Genomic DNA, 24704 nt, shown 5'->3' with positions numbered 1-24704 from the left:
TGCAGGGGAGTATTTCTTATCCTAACTGCTGACAGGTAGTGGCCTAAGCCCAGGGGTGGCCCCAGCCCAGGGGTGGCCACTAGGGTCCAGCCGGGAATGGAGCTGCCTCCCCTGGTGGAGGTTGCTGACCCTGCCCTTCCAGACATCAGACATTCACGCCATGTAGACCAGGCCAGAGAAAATGAAGCAAACCTCAACAGAGGAGAGGGTGGGAGGGGCTATTTCTGCCTTCCTGCCAGGGAAGGGAGGGAAACAGGTGCCTGAATTCTAATGGATGCCCCTCAGCTGCTAGTTTGAGGAGCAGGAGACAGCAGGGGAGGCAGACAGCCCTTGCAGTGTCCATGCCCCTGAGATCACCAGAACAGGGGGGAGTGCAGGGGTGCGATCAAACACTGCTACGAAGTCACCCCAGGGATGTCAGGCTGGCTTTGTGGGGTGGATGAGAGTGGGGGGTTTTCAAGTGGCAGGGACACACAAGGGCCTTTCCCTCCCTCCCTCCCAGTGCTGGAAGTAAACTTGAACTGGCCCAGGAGCTGCTGGGGAAGGGCACCATAGCGCAGTAGCAGGCAGCTTCTGCTGGAGGTGAGGCGCGCTCAGGTGCATGGGGAAGGAGGGGAAGGCGAGAAAGAAGCTACATAGAGGTTCTGGAGAGCCCATGGTTCTACATACAAGAGGTTCTGGAGAGCCCATGCCATTTGGTAGTTTGCCCAATGGATAACAGCCCAAGGGAGAAACTGAACCATTTCTCAAGAGAACAGGAAAGGAGGTAGGAGCTAACTCCAGGGTTCCCTCCAAGACCCCTCCTGACACAGGGGTGGGGAGGAGACTGGAATGAACTCCTGCTGGTTCCTGAATGCCCTATATTACCCCTGCTGGTGCTGCATCCCTGCCCTGGTTGGGGTGTATGGGGTTGAGGCTGTGCTCTAGAGGTCCAGCAGCATCACGCGGGGATCCTCCACCACAGCCTTGATCTTGCGCAGGAAAGTCACTGCCTCTCTGCCATCAATCAGCCGGTGATCGTACGTCAGCGCCACATACATCATGGGCCGCACCTCGACCTGAGGAGGAGAAATGGAGCACATGAGCTTAGCCCTGCCTCTCCTGTACAGGCTTCCATCCCACTTGAGAAAGACCCAGCTGTTCCTGCCCTGCATGATAGGGAGGGGGTGTAGCAAGATCACCTGCTCAGCAAGGTATATGCTTCTCCAGGAGAGAAGAGACAATAGCAGGCTGACAGAGCTTAGCTCCGCACCTTCCTTCAGTCATGCACTAAGCACAAGCTCTGGGTGGGGTTTTGCCAGGTACCAGGGTATGCCTTTCAGGAGGGGAGCTAATGTCTAGTATGGAGACTGAAGGCACCCTCTCCAACAGCATTAAGGGGATCCAGGAAATCCCTTTGCCAGCCACTGCATTCTGCATTGCTACCCACTGCCCCAGCGTGGAGGGGTGAGGGCTTGTCTGGTCCCCAACACCACGAACTGGTCCTATCGCTAACACAGACTGCTTAGAATCCTTTACAGGTCCCACTGTGTTCTTCCCAGTAAGTAACTGTGCAAGAGGAAAGCCTTCTAGGAGGGCTTCCTCCACCCCATCTGGTGCAGCTACGACCAGGGTCCCCTCTGCTGCTGAATCCCTCACCTCTGCCCATTTAACTACACTGAATACAGCCCTTTGGAGCCTTCCATGCAGCTGCACGTACTTTGCCTCCAACAGCAACAGGCCTGTCAAAGATGCCATGCATGCCCAGTATGGCAGACTGGGGAGGGTTGATGATGGGTGTCCCAAAGAGGGACCCAAAGACCCCTCCATTGCTGATTGTGAAGGTGCCCCCATCCATGTCCTCAATAGCCAGCTCATTCTTTCGGGCCTGAAACAAGAAGAACAGGATCTTAGAAAGCAGCTCAAACTGAAGGCACCCAGGACACCAAAGAGGAGCAAGGAGACAGAAACTGGAGGTACTTGCTCCTCACTCATTACATTCGTAGGGTGTGACCTCTTCTGAAAACTCCCCACAAGCAACAGGTGATGGAAAGAACTTCACTTGCCAGTTCAGATTTGCTAGTGTAAATGTTTAGATGGGGTTACTTTCAAATATGGGCTCTGTCGCTTTAACATTATGGTTTAGCGAGATGCTGACACCACCTCAGCCAGGAAAGACAGTCACACGGGTAGAGAGGAGGGGAGAATGCAGATTGAGAGGCAGTGACAAGTTCATAAGCCAGTGGTAGTACACCAGTGTGCAGCAGAGGCACTGAACTGTACTGGAACTTTCAATATAGTCCCAAGGTTTGAACAGCTCCATGTCTCAGCTAATCAGGGGTCCATCTGCCGATCAGCTGAATCAGAGACACGGCACGACTGATAGACCACAAGGGACTGACAATCACTAAAGTTAGGAGCAGGTTATTGTCTTCTTCCTCTAGTAGGAGCACTTACAAGGTTTATCCCTTACTTTCACTGAGTTCCACCACTTGATTTGTAATAGGATTCTCTTGCCTTGATTTCCAATAATCCTGTCAACTGGGGAATTACCTGCCTCCAAAGAGGTAAACAAGCTTTGATCTTAAGGAGAGGTAATGGGAGCAGGGGGCTAGCAAGAGCCTAAGCATGCTTGGGAGTCTCAGTTAAAAGGGAAAGACTTAGAGGGATGTGTCCCATAAGAAGAGGTCACAGGTAGGGCTGGCAGCTAGTACAATGCACAGAAGATGCCTAAAGATAAGCAGCAAGTTAGAAGGGCCAAAGGTGAACCCTCACACAGAGTGAACCCACTTGTGCACAGCCAGCAGTCCCTGTCAGAAATCAATGCTGCTTCTGCCACGGATTGAGCTGGCTGCTCATTTCTTCCCTTCTGCGCCCCTCTCAGAAAGCCATGGCCAGCACACTCCCTACAGTCCCATCTCCTCTTACCTTCTCCCCTAGCTCGTTGATGGTTCGCTCTATGTCAGCAAAGTTCATAGTTTCTACATTCCTGATGACAGGGACCACGAGACCCTGTGAGGGAGCAAAAAGCCCAGTCAGAGTCAAATGTAGCAGCAAACAGGTGCATCTGAGCACAAAGACATGGGGAACCTGGTGTCAGGTAAAGCAAGTTACCACTGGAGTACACTCAACCTCCTGCCCTTCTGTACAGGAGAGATGGGAACATGAAGAGCAGAGCACGTCATTTACTCTTCCTCCCATCACAAATCCAGAACTTCAATGTCAGGCAACATTCTACCTCCCAAACTAGAGACAGCAGATCAACCATCCGACCTGGGGAGTGACTCCTCTCCTCCCTCCTTGGATGCATGCAGCACCCCTTCTCAGGGCCAACTAGGTCTGAAGTGGCAGTGTCCACCTGGGTGTTGTCCAGGGTTTACAGATGCAGCGGTTCAGTATAGCAGGGCAGGCAACTATCTGCACTGCTGTGTGGGTTGAAGGTTGGTCTCTAAACATGAAGCCAGGACACACCACTTCCCCCACTCCCAGGTGTGCTCATATCAGTGAGCCCACGACAGGGCCACCAACTTGGACTTTCCCAATAACCCATAAGAGCTGTGGTGGCCTTGTCCCCTGCCAGCTGGGCCAGAGGCTAGAGGCTCTCTTGCTGCAGGACCAGATGTGTTGGACATCGGAGTTTCACGTGAGTAGCTTTTGCCATCCTAGACTGCCATAGCTCCATTTGCTGAGCTAACTGTATCTCCCCTGAAGAACTGGGGCTGCAGTCTGGGCCAGGTAAAGAGCCCACAGGGCATACCCTGGGAGTTGCCACTGCAACACTGATATCCACATAGTCCCTGTACACCATCTCTTTGGTTGTGTCATCAATCACTAGGAGAGAGAGGAAAACAGACAGAGTTACACAGAGAAAGCCCAAGAGCCAGGGCTCTGCAGTCATGAAGGCCCGGACGTAGTCACACACCAACAACAACTTGCTCATCTCTCACTTTGATGCTTTTAAATGTAGTGCCAGGGGACAGTTAAGCCCCACTGCCTCTTCAGGGAAGCACCAGCACAGAGGTAAAGATGGCTGGAGAGAGGGGGAGCTGGCTAGGATCAGCTTGCTCCCCTGGGACATCCAACCTCCCCCATGTGTTCCTCTCCCTTCATAGGCACAACTGATCCCCTAGGAGACACCTCTTAAGGGCCTGCCCTCCCCACACAATAGCCATTCCAGTGAAATATAGTAGGATATGTCCTCTACCAATGAGCACCGCTGGGTTGGGATGCACCTTACTATACACGGCACCCACCCCATCAGTCGTGAAAGCTCCTGCCTGAGTCACTGTGAAGGGGCCTTCCCAGCATGCTATCTCCTACCTGCATAAGTGAAACCACCTAGACTAATTACAGCCCAGAGGTATTCACAGCCTCTCCCTCTTCCCTATCTTTCACATGTGGGGATGTGGATCTCTGGAGCCTTTAGCTCCCTATAGGCTTAGCCACATGCTTCAGGAAGCCCCTTGTCTCTACACTCACCCGCATTCACGATGGGCTGCTCCTGCAAGGCAAAGGCTGAAGCTTTCACAAAGGCTGACATAAAGCCTAGTTTCAGGTTGTGCTTCTTCTGGAAGGAATCTCTGTGCCGGGCTCTCATCTCCTGGATGTTACTGGGGGAAAAAAGAACCAGACAACCATTACCACCAGGAATGGAGGGCTGAAGGGGAAAAGAGATTACTCACTTCTTCCATAACTGAGATTTCCTGTGTCAACAAACCTGCAACAACAAATGTTCTATCCCAAAGCTGCTGAAAAATTCTGCCCCAAGTAACAGACTGGGCAACTTTTAGCTTGTTTCAAGATTGCTGTCAGAGAAGATGCTTTAGGAATCCCTCCAGAGCCACAAATCCAACAAAACCAGACAAAGCGGCGTAGCTCTGCTGTAGTTCCAAGGATGCACTGCCTGGCAGGAATGTGCTGTGCCCCAGCTCTGTCAAGAGCTCCAGGGCTGGTGCTACAGAGAATCGAGTCTCTGGCATCACAACCACTATCCAGCATCTGGTGCTTTGGGTAGCAGTTACAGGTGAACTGTGTGCTCATTCTCCAGGGGCTGCCCTGAAAACACTGTGGGGATGGGAGTGCCAAGGGTGAAAGGACAGAGAAGACTCAGCAATGAAGCAGGAAAAAAAAGGAGCTTCAGTGCTGGTTTCTGGGGCCTTAGCTCACATGTTGCTGCTCCAAGATCTGGCCCTCTTGCTCGGTGCTGACAGGCTGTAGGTACATGAGATTTTGATTCCCCCAGCAAGAGGCCTTCCCAAAATGCCACAGAGATGGCCTGAGCACTGAGCACAGTGTCTGCTCTACCCATCATGGAAATAGCTAGTCCCCTCACTCCCATTAACTGGAATACAGACCAGTTACACAAACTGCACTGAGCAGCATAGCCTCAGCTCTGCCCTTTCTGGGCTAAGACCAGATACTTTGGAATCGTACCCCCTGCCCTGCCCCCTCCACAGACCATGTGTCTTTGAAGAGGCAGTTTTAGCAGGAGGTGGGGGTGGGGGCTCAATGGGATTAGAATGTTTGTTTTCCTGCACCTAACCTTGTTTAGGGCTAGGATTACTGCCCAAAGTCATTAGCGCCTCCCAAGACACAAGGGCTGTAGAAGTGAGGAGGAGGTTTGCTCAAAAACTGGCTCATTATGGCTTCCTCCTTTCAGACGCTGAGCCCCAGTGGGGAGCAGGAGGCCTCAGTGTAGGCCCTTGTGAGTCGGCAGCAGGGCATACAGCTAGAAGGGCAATCAATCCAAACCAGATTACTGGCTGCAACAAGAGCCCGAGGCTAGCGTAAAGCGACACCTCGATTAGCCTCGAAGAGGAGATAAAGCTGCAGCACTTCCCCTCCAATCAAGACTATTTTGCCAACCTTATCGTTCTGAGCCCCAAATATTTACATGTTTTGTCTTAAGAAGCAGAGTAGGATTTCACAGGGCAATTCAATTTGGGCACAATTTTCCTTAATGCACTGAAATCTAAGCTGCCCACCCTCCAAGCCCATTAGTGTGGTTGGCCCATGAGCAGTTGGTGCAAGTCAAGAGAATCCCCACTGACTGAAAGAGATAGGGAAGGGATGCTGACCATCTTGGAAAGCTGCTCCACAAGACTGCCAGATCTGCTCTCTGCGACGTGCACAGCTGGGGGGATGCCCACACCTGTAGGGTGAGCTACTTGGACCTTACCTGTCCTGTGGTGACTCACATTCCAGTCTCCCCAACAGTCACCTTAAGGGTTAAGAGGAAGCAGGAGACAGTCTTCATGTCGCCAGAACACAAGCTGCTCCAGCTTTTCCAGCTCAGCACTACCTCAACCAAGAACTTCACAGAAAAGACCCCATGGAGTCCCAAGGACCTTGAGTGAACTACACACCTCATCCTGGGACATCAGGATGGCCTGGAGAAACCTGCCCAGATGAGTGCAATGAGAAACCTGACCACAGGAGCCCCAAAGTAACATTGCCCCAGCCTGCCCAAAAAGCGTGACCAGCGAGGTCCTTGCTGCTGGTTTGGTTGCAATGAGGGGAGGCCTCACCTTGCTGGGCAGAGGGGAGAGCATGTCCTCACCTCATATCAATCTCATTGAAGGTGGTCAGCATGGCACATGTATTTTGAGCCTCTTTCAGGCGCTGAGCAATGCGCTGACGCATCCTGTTCATTTTCACCTGAAATTGAAGAGACAGCAGAGCAGCCACAGGGTTAATAGAAAGGGGAGATGGCAGAGGAAAACCACAGGGCCCTCAGTCTTCCCTCCTGATGATTAGCAGCCTGTGCCTTGGGCTGAGCTGTTTACTTGATCACTCTGGACAGCGTGAGGTGGACCCATTACCTACAGTTCAGTGGGCCCAGAGAACTGCCACAAGGTCACTAGAGAGGCTTCCTAACTCAGGAAATGGTTTGATTGAAAAACAGAACTGAATCATGACAAAGGCAGAATGTGGCACAGATCTGTGCCCCCCTGAAGCTTTGCTGAAGGGAAAGTTCCAGAAGCAGAACTGGTGGGTGGGCTAGTATGAGAACAGTAGCCTGCAGAGAAAGCCACAGACTGTCCTGAGACATTATTGTGTGGGCAGCTCGGCCACATTCCCTTGAGGTTTCACACCTACGGCCCTGGCAGCAGCAGCATTGCCTGATCTCTGCCGAGGACATGTGGGCAGCACAAAACCAGCCATTACCTAGTAGCGACACATCATATCCTGATATTCCCTTTTCCTGTCTAGAAGCCCTTGACCCCAAGGTAGTTGAGAGCAGGCCCTTCTTTAACCTCACCCTCAAAACTGCCTAGCCCCTACAGAGCAACTGGGCCAGAGCATTTCCCCAGCCACTACAACCCTTAACTGATCTGTGTGTGAACATTCTCCTCCCAATGCACCTGGGCATGATCTTACCCACACAGTTTAGACAGGCTCCTCAAGGTTTACTCCAGAGAAAGGTCCTCGCCTCTGTTACCCAGCAATGAAGGCATTTTGAGAAGCCCTGGTCCCTTGAACCTTACCCTATGTTCTGATCTGGCACCTTTGCTGGCCCCTGGCTCCACACCAGGAGCTGCCACTGGAGCTGCAGTCGGCTTCACCGCAGACACTGAGAGCAGAGAATACACATGTCAAGATGGGATCTTAAAACAGGGTTAGCCAGGCCCCTGCCAATAACAGGGGCCTTGATTATAGGCCCCTCCAAGCCCCGTGTTCAATGAACAGGATATGTAAGCAGTGAACCATGGCCTATGATTATGAGGCGGGCAGGCTCCAGGCTGTCTGGAGATCTCAGGCCTAGAGCATACAGGGCAGCAAAGTAGAGAAGCTTCCATCTCAAACTTCAAGATTGCTTTGCTGCCCTCAACTTTATTTCTTCTCCCACTGAAAGGCAGGGTTTGCAAAAAGAGGACTGAACAAGGCTGCAGCCTCACCAGGTTTGGTATCAATGGGCTGTGTTGACACAGGGGGCACTGGAGGCATCGTAGTGGGGATTGGCTCTGCAGGGGGAGCAACGGCAGCAACCACAGGCTCAGGTGCAGGGGCTGCAGCAAGAGGGGCCACTGCTGGTTTGGCCTTGGTGGGAGCAGCTGAAAGACAGAAATGAATAATAATTGTAAGTGCAGGTGCAGTCTGGAATGTGAGACAGCCATGTCCAGGCTCTCACCTGCCCGCATCTGGCCGGTTATTAACATTCACCCTTCCGGTTCTCGGAGTGCATTTCAGTGTTATAAAAACTAGAGGATGCTCCTTTCAGCTCAGGAACAACTAAGGGGATCCCAGGCTGAAGCTGATGCCTCAAATATTTATGGTACAGTAATGCTCAGAGGTTCCCTATTTCAACCTATTTAAATTTGTTTTCAACCTATTTAAATTTGCTTCTTTTAACCTAACTGAGTGTTCTTAGTTTTGTATTAAAAAAGACAGGGGAGACAGTAACTACTACTTCGTCTGCAGGAGACTGATCTTTACCATATAAATGTATTCTCTTCTCCATTTATTCTCCTTTCCACCTAGAGTCTACTAATCTCCAGCCTACGCACAAACAACACAGGACTCCCGTTGCCCTTCTCCATTTCCACTCTCCACTGGAGAACCCAGGAGGGGACATCACTTCAGAGAATGCCCACAATACTATCTATCCCCTTCACAATGCAACTTGCATCTCAAAGTGTCACTGCACATTCTCACACACTACCTGTCCAATGCACGGGTCTTATCACTGCATAGGAGATGGAATACCGAAGAGAGCTGGTTATGAGTTCTTGGGTAGGGGAGTGCTAAGGGGATTCTAATGTCTCACGTCCTGCCCTGTCCATCCCCAGGGAGCTGACAAAGACAGAAAACTCTGGACTTAATACATGTTCCTGACTTACCTCCACTTTTCCTGAGTTTGAACAGAGGAGTCCCTCCTTCCACTTTCCCCCCATCAGGTACTAGAAGGGCTTCAATCACACCAGCTGACGGGGAGGGAACCTGCACTGATGTCTGCAAAATGGAGAGGAGTGAAATCCCCCCTGGCCATTGAAAGTGAACAGATATCCAAGTAGGAGACCCTTGCCTCTAACAGGGGGCATGAAGGGAGCTGTCCTGTGTCCCAGATTTCACACCACGAGGGGAACCAGAGCTTTGCATTGCCCCTTTTGCACAGGCACCATCTCACCTTTAAAAAAAAAAAAAAAACCTGCTGCGATTTTGAGCCTTTAAAGAAGCCAGCAGCATAAAAGCCTGATCCACCTGCCTCATTACAAAGGGCACAGCATGAAATGGGGCTGAAGTACAGCAAGCTTCCTTCCTGGCAATGACACAGGAAACACAGCTCCCAGGGATTTAGGGGCAAGCAAGCACTTTAAAATAAAATAGTCGGAGGAAAATTCTTTTAAAAATTATTCTAAGTAATTTAAAAGCCAAAGTGACACACTTAAACTAGCCATTTTTCTAAGATCTGAATTTACCCTACACAGTCTCTGATTTCTTCTGTATTTAAATAAAAGCAGATTTCCTAAGTCCTGCTATGTAGACTGGAATACCTGATGGGAAGTATCAGTAAAATGGCAGCCCCCACTGATAGGCACCAGCACCATCAAATGACCAGAGAGAAGAGAAACTAGCAAGGATTTCACTAATTTAAGATACAGTCAGTATTTATACTAAAGAACTGATGGTTTTAAACCGTGAAAGGACCAGGGGCACAGGCAGGGCCTGTAGTCTTGTAGAACACAGACCTGGGAAAGGGAGCAGAAGTGGACCAGCACAGAACACTCCTACCTTGTCTGTTTCAATCTCACACACCACTTCGTCCTCTGCCACTGTATCTCCAACAGCTGAACAACATAAGAACCACTGTGAGCATTGAGCTGTGCTCTGGCCTCCCCTTCCAACCCACAGCCCAGTCTCCCAATAATCCAGAATTTTCACACTAGACTTGCACGACCTTTCCTAGGTGAAGCTGAAGAAATCTACTGCACATTCAGGTTCTTCCTGATCCTAGTTCAGGTATCTCTCTCCCGTTTCATCCTTCTACACCAGAGGTGGGCAAACTTTTTAGCCCGAGGGCCACATCTGGGTATGGAAATTGTATGAAGGGCCATAAATGCTCATGAAATTGGAAGTTGGGGAAGGGGCTCCAGACTGGGGCAGGGAATTTGGGGGGAAAGGGCTCCGGCTGACGGTGTGGACTCTGGGGTGCTGGAGGGTGGGATCGAGGAGTTTGAAGGGTGGGAGGGGGAATCAGGGCTGGGGCAGGAGGTTGGGGAGCAGGAAAGAGTCGGGGGGCAGGCTCTGGGAGGCACTTACCTCAATCAGCTCCTGGAAGTAGCAGCATGTCCCCCTCTGGATCCTACGCAGAAGCGCAGCCAGGCGGCTCTGCGTGCTACCCTTTCCACAGGCACCGCCTCTGCAGCTCCCACTGGCCGCAGCTGCCGTCCACTGGGAGCTGCGGGGGTGGCGCTTGGGGAAGTGGCAGCATCCAGAGCCCTCTGGCTGCCCCTACACGTAGGAGCTGGAGGGGGGACATGCTGCTGCTACTGGGAGCCACGCAGAGCGGGGCAAGCCCCAGATCCCGCTTCCCGGCAGGAACTCGAGGCTCGGATTAAAACATCTGAAGGGCTGGATGAGGCCCCCAGGCTGTAGTTTGCCCACCCCTGTTCTACACCGTGGGCAGGGTGGCCCTTAGACAGGCAGTGATTGTGCCAAGAGTTCTTTGTCCCATGGAAAGTGTAGTTATCACACATGAGTTATCTGCCTCATCCTTCCCAGGCTGAAAGGCATTAAGAAGCAGAACTTCAGCCAACCAGCTACAAACTGTGCCCAGGGCTGCCCCATGGAAGCATGGAAAAAATGCAACAGCAATGCAAAGTCAATAGGGATGGGGCAACTTCTTACCTTTCTCCCACCTGACATCTCCCTCTGTGACTGATTCTGCAAATGCCGGTGTGTTAATTGTAATCACGTCATCCCCTGTGGGGGGAGGGGGGGAAGAGAGAGAGAGCGAGCCAGCCTGGCACACATATTCAGAGCTCAGTGCACACACTCAAACACCCTTCTATTTTGGACACTGAGAATTGCCTGGAAAAGGGCAATCCAGTGATTGTCAGATTAAGTGAGGAAGAAGAGCAACACCACACTTTTTGACAGCTAGCCACACAGAAAAGAGCCTCTCCCATGGACAGGAAGTCACACAGTAACAGAAATACCCAACACAAGAAAGCCACACACTACAATAGGGCTGAAAGCACAAACCCAATCCCCACCACTCACCCATGGAGGATAGAGTGAAGCAGGCATAGATCAAGAGTGGAAAGGTTGGCTCAGTTGTGGCACAGGGCCACATGAACTCCAGTCAGAGGGGAGCAGACCAATTAGCCCCACTGGTTCCTGGTTCTTAGCTACTTACTGCACACTGCTGTGATTCTGAAGTAACGGACGGAGAAGACACTGGAGGTGTTTACCCTGGAAAAACAGAGAGAGAGATGAACACAGAATGAAAAGGCCTATGGTGTGGTGAGCCCAGGCCTCCCAAGGACAGCTGAATGAGGGGCAGAGTTTACACTGGTTTGCTCCACTTGATCCGAAGGCCACTCAGCTACCCTGATGATGCATACACAGTTGCTCCAAGGGACATTTACATATTGGTTTACGCTGTAGTAACCCTCCTAGGCACCCAAAGGAAACTCAGCAGCCTTCTACCAGGGACAACAGGCATGTACAGAATTTGATTCCAAGCATGTACCCCCGTAATGGCTGTGTTAAACAAATCAGCAGACAGAAGTCTTGGGGCTTCAGAATCTGCCAAAGAGCTGACCAATAGTCCAATCCCATACCCTTGGTTAGTGCAATAGTGATTTGTTTGTCTCCAATTTAGGAGCATCCGCACTACAAGGGGTGCTTCAAGAATGACACTAGCATAGAAAGCCTGACAGCCACAGTCAGACACTTCTGTCACCCCCCTTCAAGGAGAGCCAGACATCCCAAGTGCTCTAAAGAGATGCCGCAGAAGCATCAGTCTCATCAAGAGCTAATACGTTTGGGAAGCAAGAGTGAACAGGTTCTAGCACTACCACAGATACTTGTAAAGTGGGCCACACAAATTCAGCACACATGGCCCAGTGTGTAATGCTGTGGACTCCCAGGGGAGGGAGGCATGCTATGTCTGAGAGAAGTATGAAGACCACCCCAGCAGTGCAGACTTTGCCCTCGCATTACTTGCTCCAGAACCATCCCACTTCTCCTCAAGGAGAATCTGTCTCACTGTGCTTCCAGTAGATACCTGCTGGGAGGCCACCACTAAATACCACAGTGATAGGCACAGTATTAATGAGAACATGATCAGGTGGATACATGAATTATCCTCTCCCCCTCACCATTGACCTCTTCATTCTTGTCCCTTCCATGTCCCAATATTCAGATCCAACCTGCACACGTTTAGGTAACATTCTCAATTCCTGGCCCATAAAAGCCAGAGAGCACAAATTTCCTGAGACTAGCCCTGAGCCCCTATGATGTGCAGAGGAGTTGATGACAATTAGAGCAGACACACCACCAGATACCAGGGCTAGAGCAGCTCCTCCCCTTGACATGCTGCAGCAGGCCTTAGCTTTTCCATGGATACTTACACAAGCTTGCTGCTGTTGATGTAAGCCAGCCCCTGGCTCCGAGATACACCTGCAAGGTAGAAACCACTTCAACTGAAAACCTCATTATCCTATAGGCAGCTACCCAGCCATATACCCACCACAAAGAGGAGGGTTTATAAGGTTAGAAACAACTCAAAGAGACCCTTCCAAGCATGCTCAGTGGAATCTATTCAGATGTTAACAGAGCCTAAAGAAGGCCCCATGCCATTGCTGCCCATCCTGATTGAATGTGGGGCTGCAGCTGGGACAGAGTGCAGTTGGAGGCTGTACAGAGGCCCCTCTACATCAGCTGTCCCACTCAGAGCCTGTCAGAGCATAACAGCAAGCTTTGTTTTCATTTAGATTCCTAACAAAAGAAAAAAACACTCCTGCTCTGGGATCTAAGCTCCACTGGATCATTTTTGAAGGGCAGGATATAAACCAGCAGATGTCCCAAAGCCAAAGAATTTAGGAAATGGCCAACTATAGAGAGAAACCAAACCAAATACCCCCTGGTAAGGACCTTGCCCGGGTAATGCTAAAACAGGGGGCTCCAAATAAGGATAGGATAAGAGCCCCTTGATCCCCAAGAGGCACCCAAAGGAAAGCCTGTGGCCCTGTGAGAAGCAAAGATAGGGAGAATCTCCCATAAAGAAAATTCCTTTCTGAAAAAGCACTGGAGAGGAAGGTTGTTCCCTCCTGAATTATTTCTCAGCATTTCTTAAACCCTGTAGGCTCCACCATATTCATACACTCTCTGGTTTCAGGATGGAGACTAAGCAACCTTTATCATATACTTCTAATTCTGACCTTTGCCTCTCCCGAGATACTGGGTAATTAAGATTCTGGCCTGATATCAGATTAAGGAGACTTGGCATAGCAATCTGAGAACATACTGATTTCCTCAGAGCTATGCAAGTGCAGAAGGGAGAGATCATTTCACTGGAAAATGGTTCTGAAGAGGTAAGTTGCAACTCTGGCATTCTGTTCCCTGCTAAAATACATATTTCCTTTAAAGATCAAAAGCTTGGGGTTTATGACTATAGACGTTGAGCAGGTTTAACTGTTGGTCAAAGCAGAACTGGAAAAATGGAAGGGTGGACATGGACTGTGCAGTCCAGAACAAGAGCACTTTGGGATCCAGTTCAGGCCTTCAGGAAGAGCTCTGAGGAACTAATTCACACTAGATTTTGAAAAAAAATGTACTGTAAACTTTAAAATCAAGCACCATTATCTCCAATGAGCTTATTTAGGAGTTACATTCAATCTCTCTGTTGCCTTTGTGAATCTTCAATTTAGTTGAATGGACTGATTATCATTTATACTAGCTCATCAGTCACCTGTGGAAACACATAACTTGTTTCACTTCTGATTTAATTTGTAACCACTGTCTGGCTTTATGATGATTTTTGAGGATATATTTGGCTCTGATAGCTCCAGTTTATTTCTATCAGCAGCTCTGGTTAGTTTCTCTTCCCTTTGCCTATGCAGTTAGGAAAGGAAATGAAATAAAATACAGGTTGTTAATCCCAAGTATAAGACTCACCGGACAGACAGCGTCTCCCCAGATTACAGTTCCCCTGTCAGAGAGAAGAGGGACACTATCAGGCTTGCAAACAACAGGAAGAACCAGCCCCGAGGTTACTATGTTTTCCCCAGGATTCCAGGCTATAACCTGAACCAATAGGTGGGAGACAGTTCACATGTCCCAATATGTGAGCATGTTATGGCATTGCAGCACACTCTAGTCTATGAGAATCTTTTAAATATTCTGACATCGTTTTCCATAGAAAAGGGTCTGAGAAGCAAGAAATTAAACTCAGATTCCTTGGCTTCCACCTGCATCTCCTGCTGTTGTGTCCCTGAAAATGGATACCCATAGGCAGTGAATAAGGAACAGGCTCCTGAAAGCCCCATGCACCTCAAATTTGCCATTGCACAATAAGGCAACTTGTAGCGATGTTAGAATTGCAAGAAGTGGCAGCTCTAAACTGTTGGCTCCCACAGCCTCAACAGCTCCAACTTTTGGTGTCCCTTTTTTTAATTTTTAGTTAAGGAGCCTTTTTAGTGAAATCCTGGCCCCATTGAAGTCAAAGGCAAAACTCCCAATGACTTCAATGGTGCCAGGATCTCTCACTTTGTAACATTCCATTTAATCCCCAGGAACTCATTAAAAATTTTCTTAACTCAGGTCAACCTTATTTTAAAAACAAAAACAAATTTCAAGGTGCTGTTATACAAGATCCCTGCCCTACTAAGTATTCAGAGTAGCAGCCATGTTAGTCTATATTTGCAAAAAGAAAAGGAGTATTTGTGGCATCTTAGAGACTAACAAATTTATTTGAGCATAAGCTTTCGTGAGCTACACTCATATTCAGATAGCACCTTCCAACCTGGAGCACCCCAGAACTCCTAGAATCTATACACAAGGATCACTTCAACGGGGGGGGAGGGATAGCTCAGTGGTTTGAGCATTAGCTTGCTAAACCCAGGGTTGTGAGTTCAATCCCTGAGGGGGCCATTTGGGGCAAAAATTGGGGATTGGTCCTGCTTTGAGCAGGGGGTTGGACTAGATGATCTCCTGAGGTCCCTTCCAACCCTGATATTCTATGATTCTATGATTCTATGACCACTGAAATGGAGCCAGCTCTGGGATGGGACATGACAAAGCATCACTTCTCATTAGTCAAGGCAGGAAATGAAAGAATCCTATTTCAGTTAAATCTCAACTTCTGAGGGAGAGGAGAGTTTGTAGATGAAACCTGCCTTCAACCTCAGCAAGACACATGATATCAGCTATAATTGGGCACTGACTTGTGGGCATTATGTCTCACAGACATATTTCTGAAAATATTTACCTATCAGATAACACAAACTGCCAGGATTGATAAAATGTTACAGATGCATCAGAGTCCACAGGAATTGACACTTTATAGAAGATGGAATATAAATGGAACATTTTATACTGTGAAAAACTGGCAGAATGTAATACAAGGAAACTCAGTCTGGAGTTTTGGTGACTGGAGTTCTGCATCTTTCACAGTTTAGTTACGAGTACTCCCTTATGGATTTACAGCCTCATGTTACATGGCTCCCTAAACATTTATATACATATCTAATATACTGAGCAAAGCAAGCTCCCTTCTGCCTACTAATGCCGCTCTTCGGATACTTCATGGTAGGGATAATCCTAGCATCCCCATCAGTATTTTTGTGAAGGAACAGGTTGTGTTGTCTCAGATTCTGTAGGAACACCAGACTCCTATGTGTGCCTGCAGAGACCCTGCATTACTAGGATCCAGCTCACTACAAGCATAGACTTTGGGAAGCTCATGCTACAATGGGTGATTGTGAAAAACAAAATCCACAGATGGTACTTTCCATGGGAGCTGAGTCTGTGTGTGTTATAAGAGCTGCTGTTATGCCCAGGGAAATTCTAAAATGCTCTAGCGTAGCTGGACCTCCCTACCCTAAAGAACTGAAGTCGTATGTAAGAGAAGAGGCAGAGGACCTTATAGTGAGGGGAGAACATAAGAACGGCCATTCTGGGTCAGACCAATGGTCCATCTAGCCCAGTATCTTGTCTTCTGACAGTAGCCAATGCCAGGTGGGATTGAACACAACAGGCAATCCTCGAATGATCCATCCCCTGTCATTTAGTCCCAGCTTCTGTCAGTCAGAGGCTAGGGACACCAGAGCATGGGGTTGCATCCCTGACCATCTCTGTCAATAGCCACTGATGGACCTATCCTCCATGAACTTATCTAATTCTTTTTTCATCCCCATTATAGTTTTGGCCTTCACAATATCCCCTGGCAACAAGTTCTACAGGTTGACCATGCATTGTGTGGAGACAGGTGGGAAGCCATCCTGATTCAAGATGTTGAGGGTCTGTATACACTGCACTGTGTTCCTTAGGGCTTTCTTGCGTCTACCCCTCGGGGTGGTGTTCCAGAGCACCCAGCCTATAGAGGGTGTTTGGCAGGGGAGTTAACAACAGGCAACATCCCATTTCCAGAATAAATCTGCTGGGACCGAATCTACTCTCAGGGACACTTGGCATTAATGTCTGACCGAACAACTAATGCTGGCACACCCTTCACAGGAAAGTAGGGGCCTGAACAGGAAACAAGAGCTTTAGGTCTAACACGCTGACCTTAGCACAATGGGTCTCTTAAGAGAGCCAGCCTTAATATGGAAGAGTGAACCACTAATACCTCCCCAGACCAAGCTACCAATTTATTTAATCTTTCCCTACCTCCACATAACTTCTCAGGACCGTTCAATATGATGGAACCAGTTTGACATCAGAGGCCCACCTATATTATAACCTCCTGCATCCTACCCTTTAGGAAACTGCCATCCATCACAGCACATTTGAACCCCCACTCTATGGAATACATAAACCTCAAGATGGGTGTGGGCATGCTGTGTGTCTGAGAATTCCCTCTACAGTCTCCTTATTCCTACCCTGGAAACAAGAGCCAGTTGAGATAAGAGCATTGAGAGAACAGAACCACGCCAGGCAAAGCCAGTTTCATGGCCCCAAGTGGAACTTGCATTAAACTGAATCTAAGGGCTGGACAGCTTTGGAAGTAGCATGACAGGGAGATCATAGAAGAGAGGAACCAGTGAAGCAGCAATCAGCCCTGTGGAAAAGGCTGCAGCCCACATATAGGAACTGGTGGAAAAGCTGCTTACAGCGGAGATGGTTGCTGCACTAACAGGCAGGGCCAGCACAACTCATTGCTGCAAACAAAAGACGCACCGAGGTCTTCCACTTTACTCACTGGTTTCAATAATCAGTAATTACACATAGCATCAGTTAGGTAGAGTAAAAGACGGATGCTAAGATGAGATGCAGACAGTAATGCTGAGCAGATGGAAGATATTGTTACCAAACTGGCAGCTTGACCTGTTCTCTAACTCCCAGTCCATGCAATTGCCAACCTCTCCACTGATTTATTTATGACCTTTTTCTGGATGAATCCAAAGGTCTCATTCACCTTGAATTCTGCTGCCTTCAGTGCTGTAGACTACACTATCTTTCTTAAGACCCTCTCCTCTGTGGGCTTCTGGGGCACTACCTGCTCAACCACTCGATAAGTGGTGGTTCTCCTCACTGTTGTGCCCAAGTGGCAGTGATCAATGCCTTTCTTTCCTTCCTCTCTCTCACCACTTGCATGCTCCCATGATTCCTATGCTGGCAACTCATCTCTCTTTTCTCCAACCCCACAGTGTTGCTTGTCTCTTCAAGTCCTCTTCCCGCACATGCTTTCTTCCTCATGTCAAAACCCAAATTTCTCTTTCCCCTTCCTCTATTCCTGCTGACCACTCCCCTATCCTCCAGTCACTCAAGCCAACAGCCCTGAGGGTCATCCTTGGCTTCTGTCCTCCACTCCTCCCATTAGACTTCCATCAAATCTTGGCGCATCTCTCTCCGCATTTCCAAAAAATGCTTCTTCCTCCTTACTCCCAATGTCAAAATTCTATGTCTATGACCCTATTCTCTCTTGCCTGGATGACCACCACCTCCCTGGCTCTCTCTCCTCTCCACTATATTCAACACACTAACCAAAATTATGTTCCTTGCCCAATGCTCTGATCATCTCTCACCCCAAACACATCTCCCATCTACTGACTTCCTGGCTCATTCTGCATCAAGTACAAATGCCTTGTCCTTACCATCATCTCTCTGCCCTAACTTCTCACCCATTACTGTGGTATACAATTGCCCACTCCTTGTCTTCTGCTACACTTCCACTTATATTTTGCCAACTTCTCCTACCATAACAAATCTTCCCACAACACTGTTTTTGGAGCAGAGATCAGTCTTTGTGTGCCTGTAAAGTTTTAGGAACACCTAAGGTGCTGTAGAAATTACTAACATCTCTGGAGTAACAATACCGAGGCAAGACACAGAAACCGGCTGGATAGAGAGCAGATACAAGGAGGGGAGGAACCTGTGTGCTAAAGGGAATATGTATTAGGAGAGCAGGATATGAGTGTGTAAAAAAAAATCCTGATATCAGACAGTTACAAAAATATTTATGGTTGCATGGGCTGTGCCTTTCTATTTATTTCATGGAGGATGACTGCCTGACAGCGGTACTGCCCCTGTGAACAAGAGGCTGCCCCTGTAACTCCATCTCAGGAGGGCTCCTCCAGCACTCACAGCTTATCACAGCTGCCTGCTCCCGATATGAGCCACAGCGAAGTGTCAGCCTGCCCTGCATTTGCCCTCTCAACTCCCTGTCAGGTTGGGGTTGACGTGGCCCTGCTCGCCCAAACGGTGCGGCCTGTGGCTATGCTCAGCCAACCCTGATGGGCCCGCACTCAGATACCCCGGGCCATTCACGACTCCTGCTTTAGACGGGCAAGTGAACACGGCCCGGGGGCGTAGGGCTTCCCCCAGCTACCATTCCCCACGCCAGGCCGGTCCACCGACAGACCCCAAGAGGGACTTGTTCCCCCGCCAGCTCCTTGTCCGTAGTGAGCCTGGCAGGGGCCCCAGCCGGGGAGGGCTTGTGGGTCACGTTCCCCTGAGGCTGGCGGGGCGCACGGCAGGAAGCCCGTGGGGGCCCCACGGGGGAGCGGCCGATGGGGGCGGGCCGGGATGCCGGCGGGGGAGCGGGCACCGGGGTTCTCCAGGAGACGGCCCAGCACGGGGGCGTGACACCGCGTCCCGGTGCCCTTGGGGCGGCTGCTGCTGCTGCTGCCCGTCTGTCCGCCCACCCCTCTGCCCCCCCGGGCGCCCCCCCGGGCGGTACCTGCCGGAGGGCGCAGAGCGAGCGGCCGAGCGCCCCGCTCAGACAGCGGGACCGGGACAATAGCAGCATCGCGGCGGCGGCAGCAGCGACGGCAGGAGGAGCCGGAGGGCGGACACCGGAACCAGGCCCAGCGCAGGCCGGAAGCGGGCCGGGGCGGACCAACCGCGGGTGCGGAGGGGGGGAGGGGATCGTACCACCCACAGGGCCGGAGGGAGGATAAACTGAATTCCCCTAAATGGGGAGCGCGGCAGAACCAGAGGGGCTAAGCTGTGGGAGCAGAAGAGGATGGCGGGAGGCGTGAACCACCCCGAGGGGACATGGGGGATGTGGGGGCTGAACCACCCCGAGGCGATGTGGGGAGCGTGGGGACTGAACCACCCCGAGGGGACAGGGGGGATGTGGGGGCTGAACCACCCCGAGGCGATGTGGGGAGCGTGGGGACTGAACCACCCCGAGGGGACAGTGGGGATGTGGGGGCTGAACCACCCCGAGGCGATGTGGGGAGCGTGGGGACTGAACCACCCCGAGGGGACAGGGGGGATGTGGGGGCTGAACCACCCCGAGGCGATGTGGGGAGCGTGGGGACTGAACCACCCCGAGGGGACAGGGGGGATGTGGGGGCTGAACCACCCCGAGGCGATGTGGGGAGCGTGGGGATTGAACCACCCCGAGGAGACATGAAGGGCATGGGGACTGAACCACTCCCGGGGGTCCCATGCGGTGGTGCTGGGCCGCCCTGTTATTGGTTGCCTCGCAGTGATGGGCAGAGCCGTGCTCAGGCCGGGATCACGGGTGCTGGGTGCTGCACAGACAGGGTCCCTGCTCCAAAGAACGCACGGAAGCGGAGTGACCCCTGCAGGGTGTGTGCGGGGGGGCTGAATGGATAATGTGCCCCACCCAGCCTCCCCCACCCAGCCCAGTCATCCCTGTCCTGCTGAGTTCTCGCAAGGCTGGTGTGAGCAGCGGGATGGGAGGAGGGTTTGATCGAGGGGAGTGCAGGGGCCTGATGGATCAGCTCAGGGAGGGTGGCCTGTAAGTAATGAGCCTTGCTGTGTGAGAAGCTGACAGACGGGTGGACAAGGTGGGCCTGGTTGGTGGAGCAGAGGGGGCTGGGATCATAATCAGAGTCAAGGGGGAGATGAATAGGGGAAGGGCAGAGGAGCCATTCAAATGAGGACAAGAAATTGGAACCTGATGAGGTGACACTGGGAGAGCCCTTACAGGGATGCAGAGGTGGGAATGCTGTGGTCAGTGACCAGCCAGGAAGGTGATCTTAGCAGTTGTTATTTGAATGGACCAGAGGGTGCAATATGGCTGTCAGAGAGGAGGAAGAGGTTATAATTAGGAAGATGGGATATAAGGGGGTAATGGAACTGAACAAAGTAAGGGTAAAACTCCTCTGTTCAGGAGACAGAGATTCCCAGGGGCCAATCCAAAGGTATAAAACAAACTCCCACAACAATCCCATCACAAACTTCACGCTTTCCATTCCAAGTTCAATGAGCACTTCTGCAACTTTGTTTTTGCTAATATAAACATATAGTGCAGTGTACCTCTCTTACATTATTATATACACAGAAATACCATGCCCCCATATCGCCACACACAATTATTTCTGGAGAGAAAGAAAGAGTCACACATGACAGATGCTATTCATTTTGCTCACTGTACTTCTGAAAGGTGCTCAGATGCTATAGGGATGAGGGTGATATAAGAACCTGAATAGGGTCTGGACGAAAATTTTATTATGGAAGAAGAGGCAAATATGTATGAATTATAACCACAGGCACTTTCCTTTCATTAGGAGGATCCCAAAGGCCTATAAAAACATTATCCGAAATTTACAAATGGGGAAACTGAAACTCAGAGAAGTGAAGACTTTCCTAATATCACAGAGAGTCAGTGACTGAACAAGGAATGCCCCTCAGGAGCCTTGACTCCTAGTCCATTATTTCTGACTAACACACCACATGCTCTCTTTTAGCTAGAAACAGGACCCAAGAATTCTGATTGCCAGATCCTCTGCTCTAGCCGCTAAATCAGAGATCAGAGGTTCTCAAAGAGGTCCATGGAGTTCTTGCTTGTGGGCCACAAAACGCAGGCTGGTTAAAGTTGCTATAAACCTCCTTGTTTTCACTTGCTAAAATCACACTAGAGACAACTAGAATAAATTACTTTCTGGACATTACATTTGATATAAACAATTGCTGTAGTTGCCACAAGCATGTTACCTGGTTAGAAAAGGGAAGGGAGGTCATCTGCACAATTGCAAATGGGAAGAAAGATACATGAAAAAGTCTTCCTCTTAACGTGTAATGAATACTCTTGCAAGGTTTGAGAACCCCTGCACTAAATCATGCAATAGTCTGTGATCATGTAATAAAAGACTGTATTGTAATGAGGCATCTGCTCCAAAGGGTATAGTAAAGATTGCTTGTACATCTGTAATGTAGGCATTTCCTATATTTTGAGCATCTAACTATGTAACCTTAATACTCTCCATAGAATTTTGCAAGCAATTTTCTAGGGATTTTTAAAAGGAAAAAGATGAGAAAAAAATCAATAGGAGACACTGTCCAAGGCTTTGAAACTCTGCTGGCTTGTTTAAAAAAACAAAAAACAAAAAACAAAAAAAAACAAGGAAACAGAGCCTGTAAAGCTCCAAATCTCGAACGTTTTCAGTTATTCTTCACTGAAATGCTGCAGTCCTTGAGCAAGACCACCAGAAAACAGCTGCCCTTATCAAAAGATTCCTGCCTACCAGGAAAAAAAATACATGCTAGACTTTTATTAACCAGCTCTCTAATTTAAGTAGCTGGGGGGAAATTAGAAGAGTAAGAGTTTTAGTAAGAGTAACAGATTAATTCAGCTGAGCAGATGGATTCATTCAGTCTGGTCCCAGGGGAAATCCATCCTCACTAGAGCCCTCCAGCCAGGGAGCTAGTTACAAACGCTACATCATCTGAACAAGCGTTCACTAGTCAATTATACTCCCCATTAGTGAGAGGTGAAAGATTCTTTAGTCACTCTTTGGTGTCCATTCCTGAAGCCAGGTAGATTATTTCCCACAGTATATTTACACCCAGTTCTGAGGGCAGGAGGACACTTATTTACCAGCTACTGTGAACTAATGGTTCAAGTTACTAGAGTTACTGTTAGCAAAGTGCTTTGAAGATGTAAAATACTAAATACCTTTGTTCTTTACTAGGGCTGTCAAGTGATTAAAAAATTAATCATGATTAATTGTACGACAAAAAATGTATTGCGATTAATCGCATTGTTAAACAATAATAGAATACCCATTTATTTAAATATTGTGGCTGTTTTCTACATTTTCAAATATATTGATTTCAATTACAACACAGAATACAAAGTGTACAGTTCTCACTTTATATTTATTTTTTATTACAAATATTTGCACTGTAAAAACAAAACAGTATTTTTCAATTCGCCTATTACAAGTACTGTAGTGCAATCTCTTTATCATGAAAGCTGAATTTACAAATATTAAATTATGTAAAAAAACCCTACATTCAAAAATAAAACAATGTAAACTTTAGAGCCTACAAGTCCACTCAGTCCTACTTCTTGTTCAGCCAATCTCTCAGACAAACAAGTTTGTTTGCATTTGTAGGAGGTAATGCTGCCCGCTTCTTGTTTACAATGTCACCTGAAAGTGAGAACAGGTGTTCGCATGGCACTGCTGTAGCTGGAGTCACAAGGTATTTACAAAAAGAAAAGGAGTACTTGTGGCACCTTAGAGACTAACAAATTTATTAGAGCATAAGCTTTCGTGAGCTACAGCTCACTTCATCGCTGTAGCTCACGAAAGCTTATGCTCTAATAAATTTGTTAGTCTCTAAGGTGCCACAAGTACTCCTTTTCTTTTTGCGAATACAGACTAACACGGCTGCTACTCTGAAACAAGGTATTTACGTGCCAGATGCGCTAAAGATTCATATGTCCCGTCATGTTCCAGAGGACATGTGTCCATGCTGATGACGGGTTCTGCTCAATAACGATCCAAAGCAATGCGGACCGATGCATGTTCATTTTCATCATCTTAGTCAGATGCCACCAGCAGAAGGTTGATATTCTTTTTTGGAGGTTCGGGTTTTGTAGTTTCTGCATCAGAGTGTTGCTCTTTTAAGACTTCTGAAAGCTTGCTCCACACCTCATCCCTCTCAGGTTTTGGAAGGCACTTCAGATTGTTAAACTTTGGGTTGAGTGCTGTAGCTATCTTTAAAAATTTCACATTGTTACCTTCCTTCTGTTTTGTCAAATCTGCAGTGAAAGTGTTCTTAAAACGAATAACATGTGCTGGGTCATCATCCAAGATTGCTATAACATGAAATATATGGCAGAATGCAGGTAAAACAGAGCAGGAGACATACAATTCTTCCCCAAGGAGTTAAGTTTAATGCATTTAATTAATGCATTATTTTTTTAACGAGCATCATCGGCATAGAAACATGTCCTCTGGAATGGTGGCCGAAGCATGAAGGGGCATACAAATGTTTAGCATATCTGGCATGTAAATACCTTGCAAAGCCGGCTACAAAAGTGCCAAGCAAACACCTGTTCTCACTTTCAGGTGACATTGTAAATAAGAAGCGGGCAGCATTATTTCCCATAAATGTAAACAAACTTCTTTGTCTTGGCGATTGGCTGAAGTAGAACAGAGTGGATTTGTAGGTGCTAAAGTTTTACATTGTTTTGTTTTTGAGTGCAGTTATGTAATAAAAAAAATTCTACATTTGTAAGTTGCACTTTCACGATAGAGTGCACTACAGTACTTGTATGAGGTGAATTGAAAAATACTATTTATTTTGTTCATTTTTTTACAGTGCAAATATTTGTAATAAAAATAATATAAAGTGAGTACTGTACACTTTGTATTCTGTGTTGTAACTGAAATCAATATATTGGAAAATGTAGAAAAACATCCAAAAATATTGAATAAATTTCTATTGGTATTCTATTGCTTAACAGTGTGATTAAAACTGCAATTAATTGCGATTAAAAAATTAATCATGATTAATTTTTTGTTACATCATGTGGGTTAACTGCAATTAATTGACAGCCCTATTCTTTATATGTTACTCCTTTCCTATGTGTCACATACACCTCAGAGCTCTCTCCAGCTGCAGCAAAGAGCAAAATCCCCCATTGTCATCAGAGCTGGAATCTCACATTAGAAACAGTTGGTCACTACAATGTATTGCTGAGGATATCTGGAATTTCAGCTTCCCCCAGTGTCCATAGATGGCCAGTGTTCTCTTCCAGCATCCTTTATTAGCTGTTGTAGACCCTGCTTATGCTGGGGGAGCCTCATTCTGAGTGAGATGCATTGTTGTCTCATAAGCCCTGTCTCCAG

At 48.5% G+C, this 24704-nt stretch overlaps 1 protein-coding gene across 1 annotated transcript; it reads right to left on the bottom strand.

Annotated features, from left to right (window-relative positions):
* Positions 1-671: 671 nt before the first annotated feature.
* DLST (dihydrolipoamide S-succinyltransferase) lies at positions 672-19709 on the bottom strand. The gene is made up of 15 exons (XM_038405529.2): positions 19328-19709; positions 14104-14137; positions 12558-12606; positions 11339-11394; positions 10828-10902; positions 9712-9767; positions 8820-8931; positions 7878-8033; positions 7467-7552; positions 6539-6636; positions 4459-4589; positions 3737-3810; positions 2908-2991; positions 1700-1867; positions 672-1058 (listed from the first exon to the last, which is right to left on the bottom strand). The coding sequence occupies exons 1-15, from the start codon at positions 19394-19396 to the stop codon at positions 924-926; spliced, it is 1383 nt and encodes a 460-aa protein (XP_038261457.1). The 5' UTR covers positions 19397-19709; the 3' UTR covers positions 672-923.
* Positions 19710-24704: the final 4995 nt, after the last annotated feature.

This window comes from Dermochelys coriacea, chromosome 6 (assembly GCF_009764565.3).
Source record: "Dermochelys coriacea isolate rDerCor1 chromosome 6, rDerCor1.pri.v4, whole genome shotgun sequence".
NCBI lineage: Eukaryota > Metazoa > Chordata > Testudines > Dermochelyidae > Dermochelys > Dermochelys coriacea.
The sequence above is the reverse complement of the archived record's forward strand: the minus strand, read 5'-3'. Positions and strand labels throughout refer to the sequence as shown.

Bases quoted from the DNA above. Each gene is read 5' to 3' on its own strand.
- DLST (XM_038405529.2), bottom strand. From the start codon at position 19,396: ATGCTGCTATTGTCCCGGTCCCGCTGTCTGAGCGGGGCGCTCGGCCGC. The intron at 10,903-11,338 runs GTAAGTAGCTAA...CTCCCCCCACAG, and splicing joins CAGAATCACAGCAGTGTGCA to GGGATGACGTGATTACAATT. The intron at 9,768-10,827 runs GTAAGAAGTTGC...TATGTTGTTCAG, and splicing joins AGATGTCAGGTGGGAGAAAG to CTGTTGGAGATACAGTGGCA.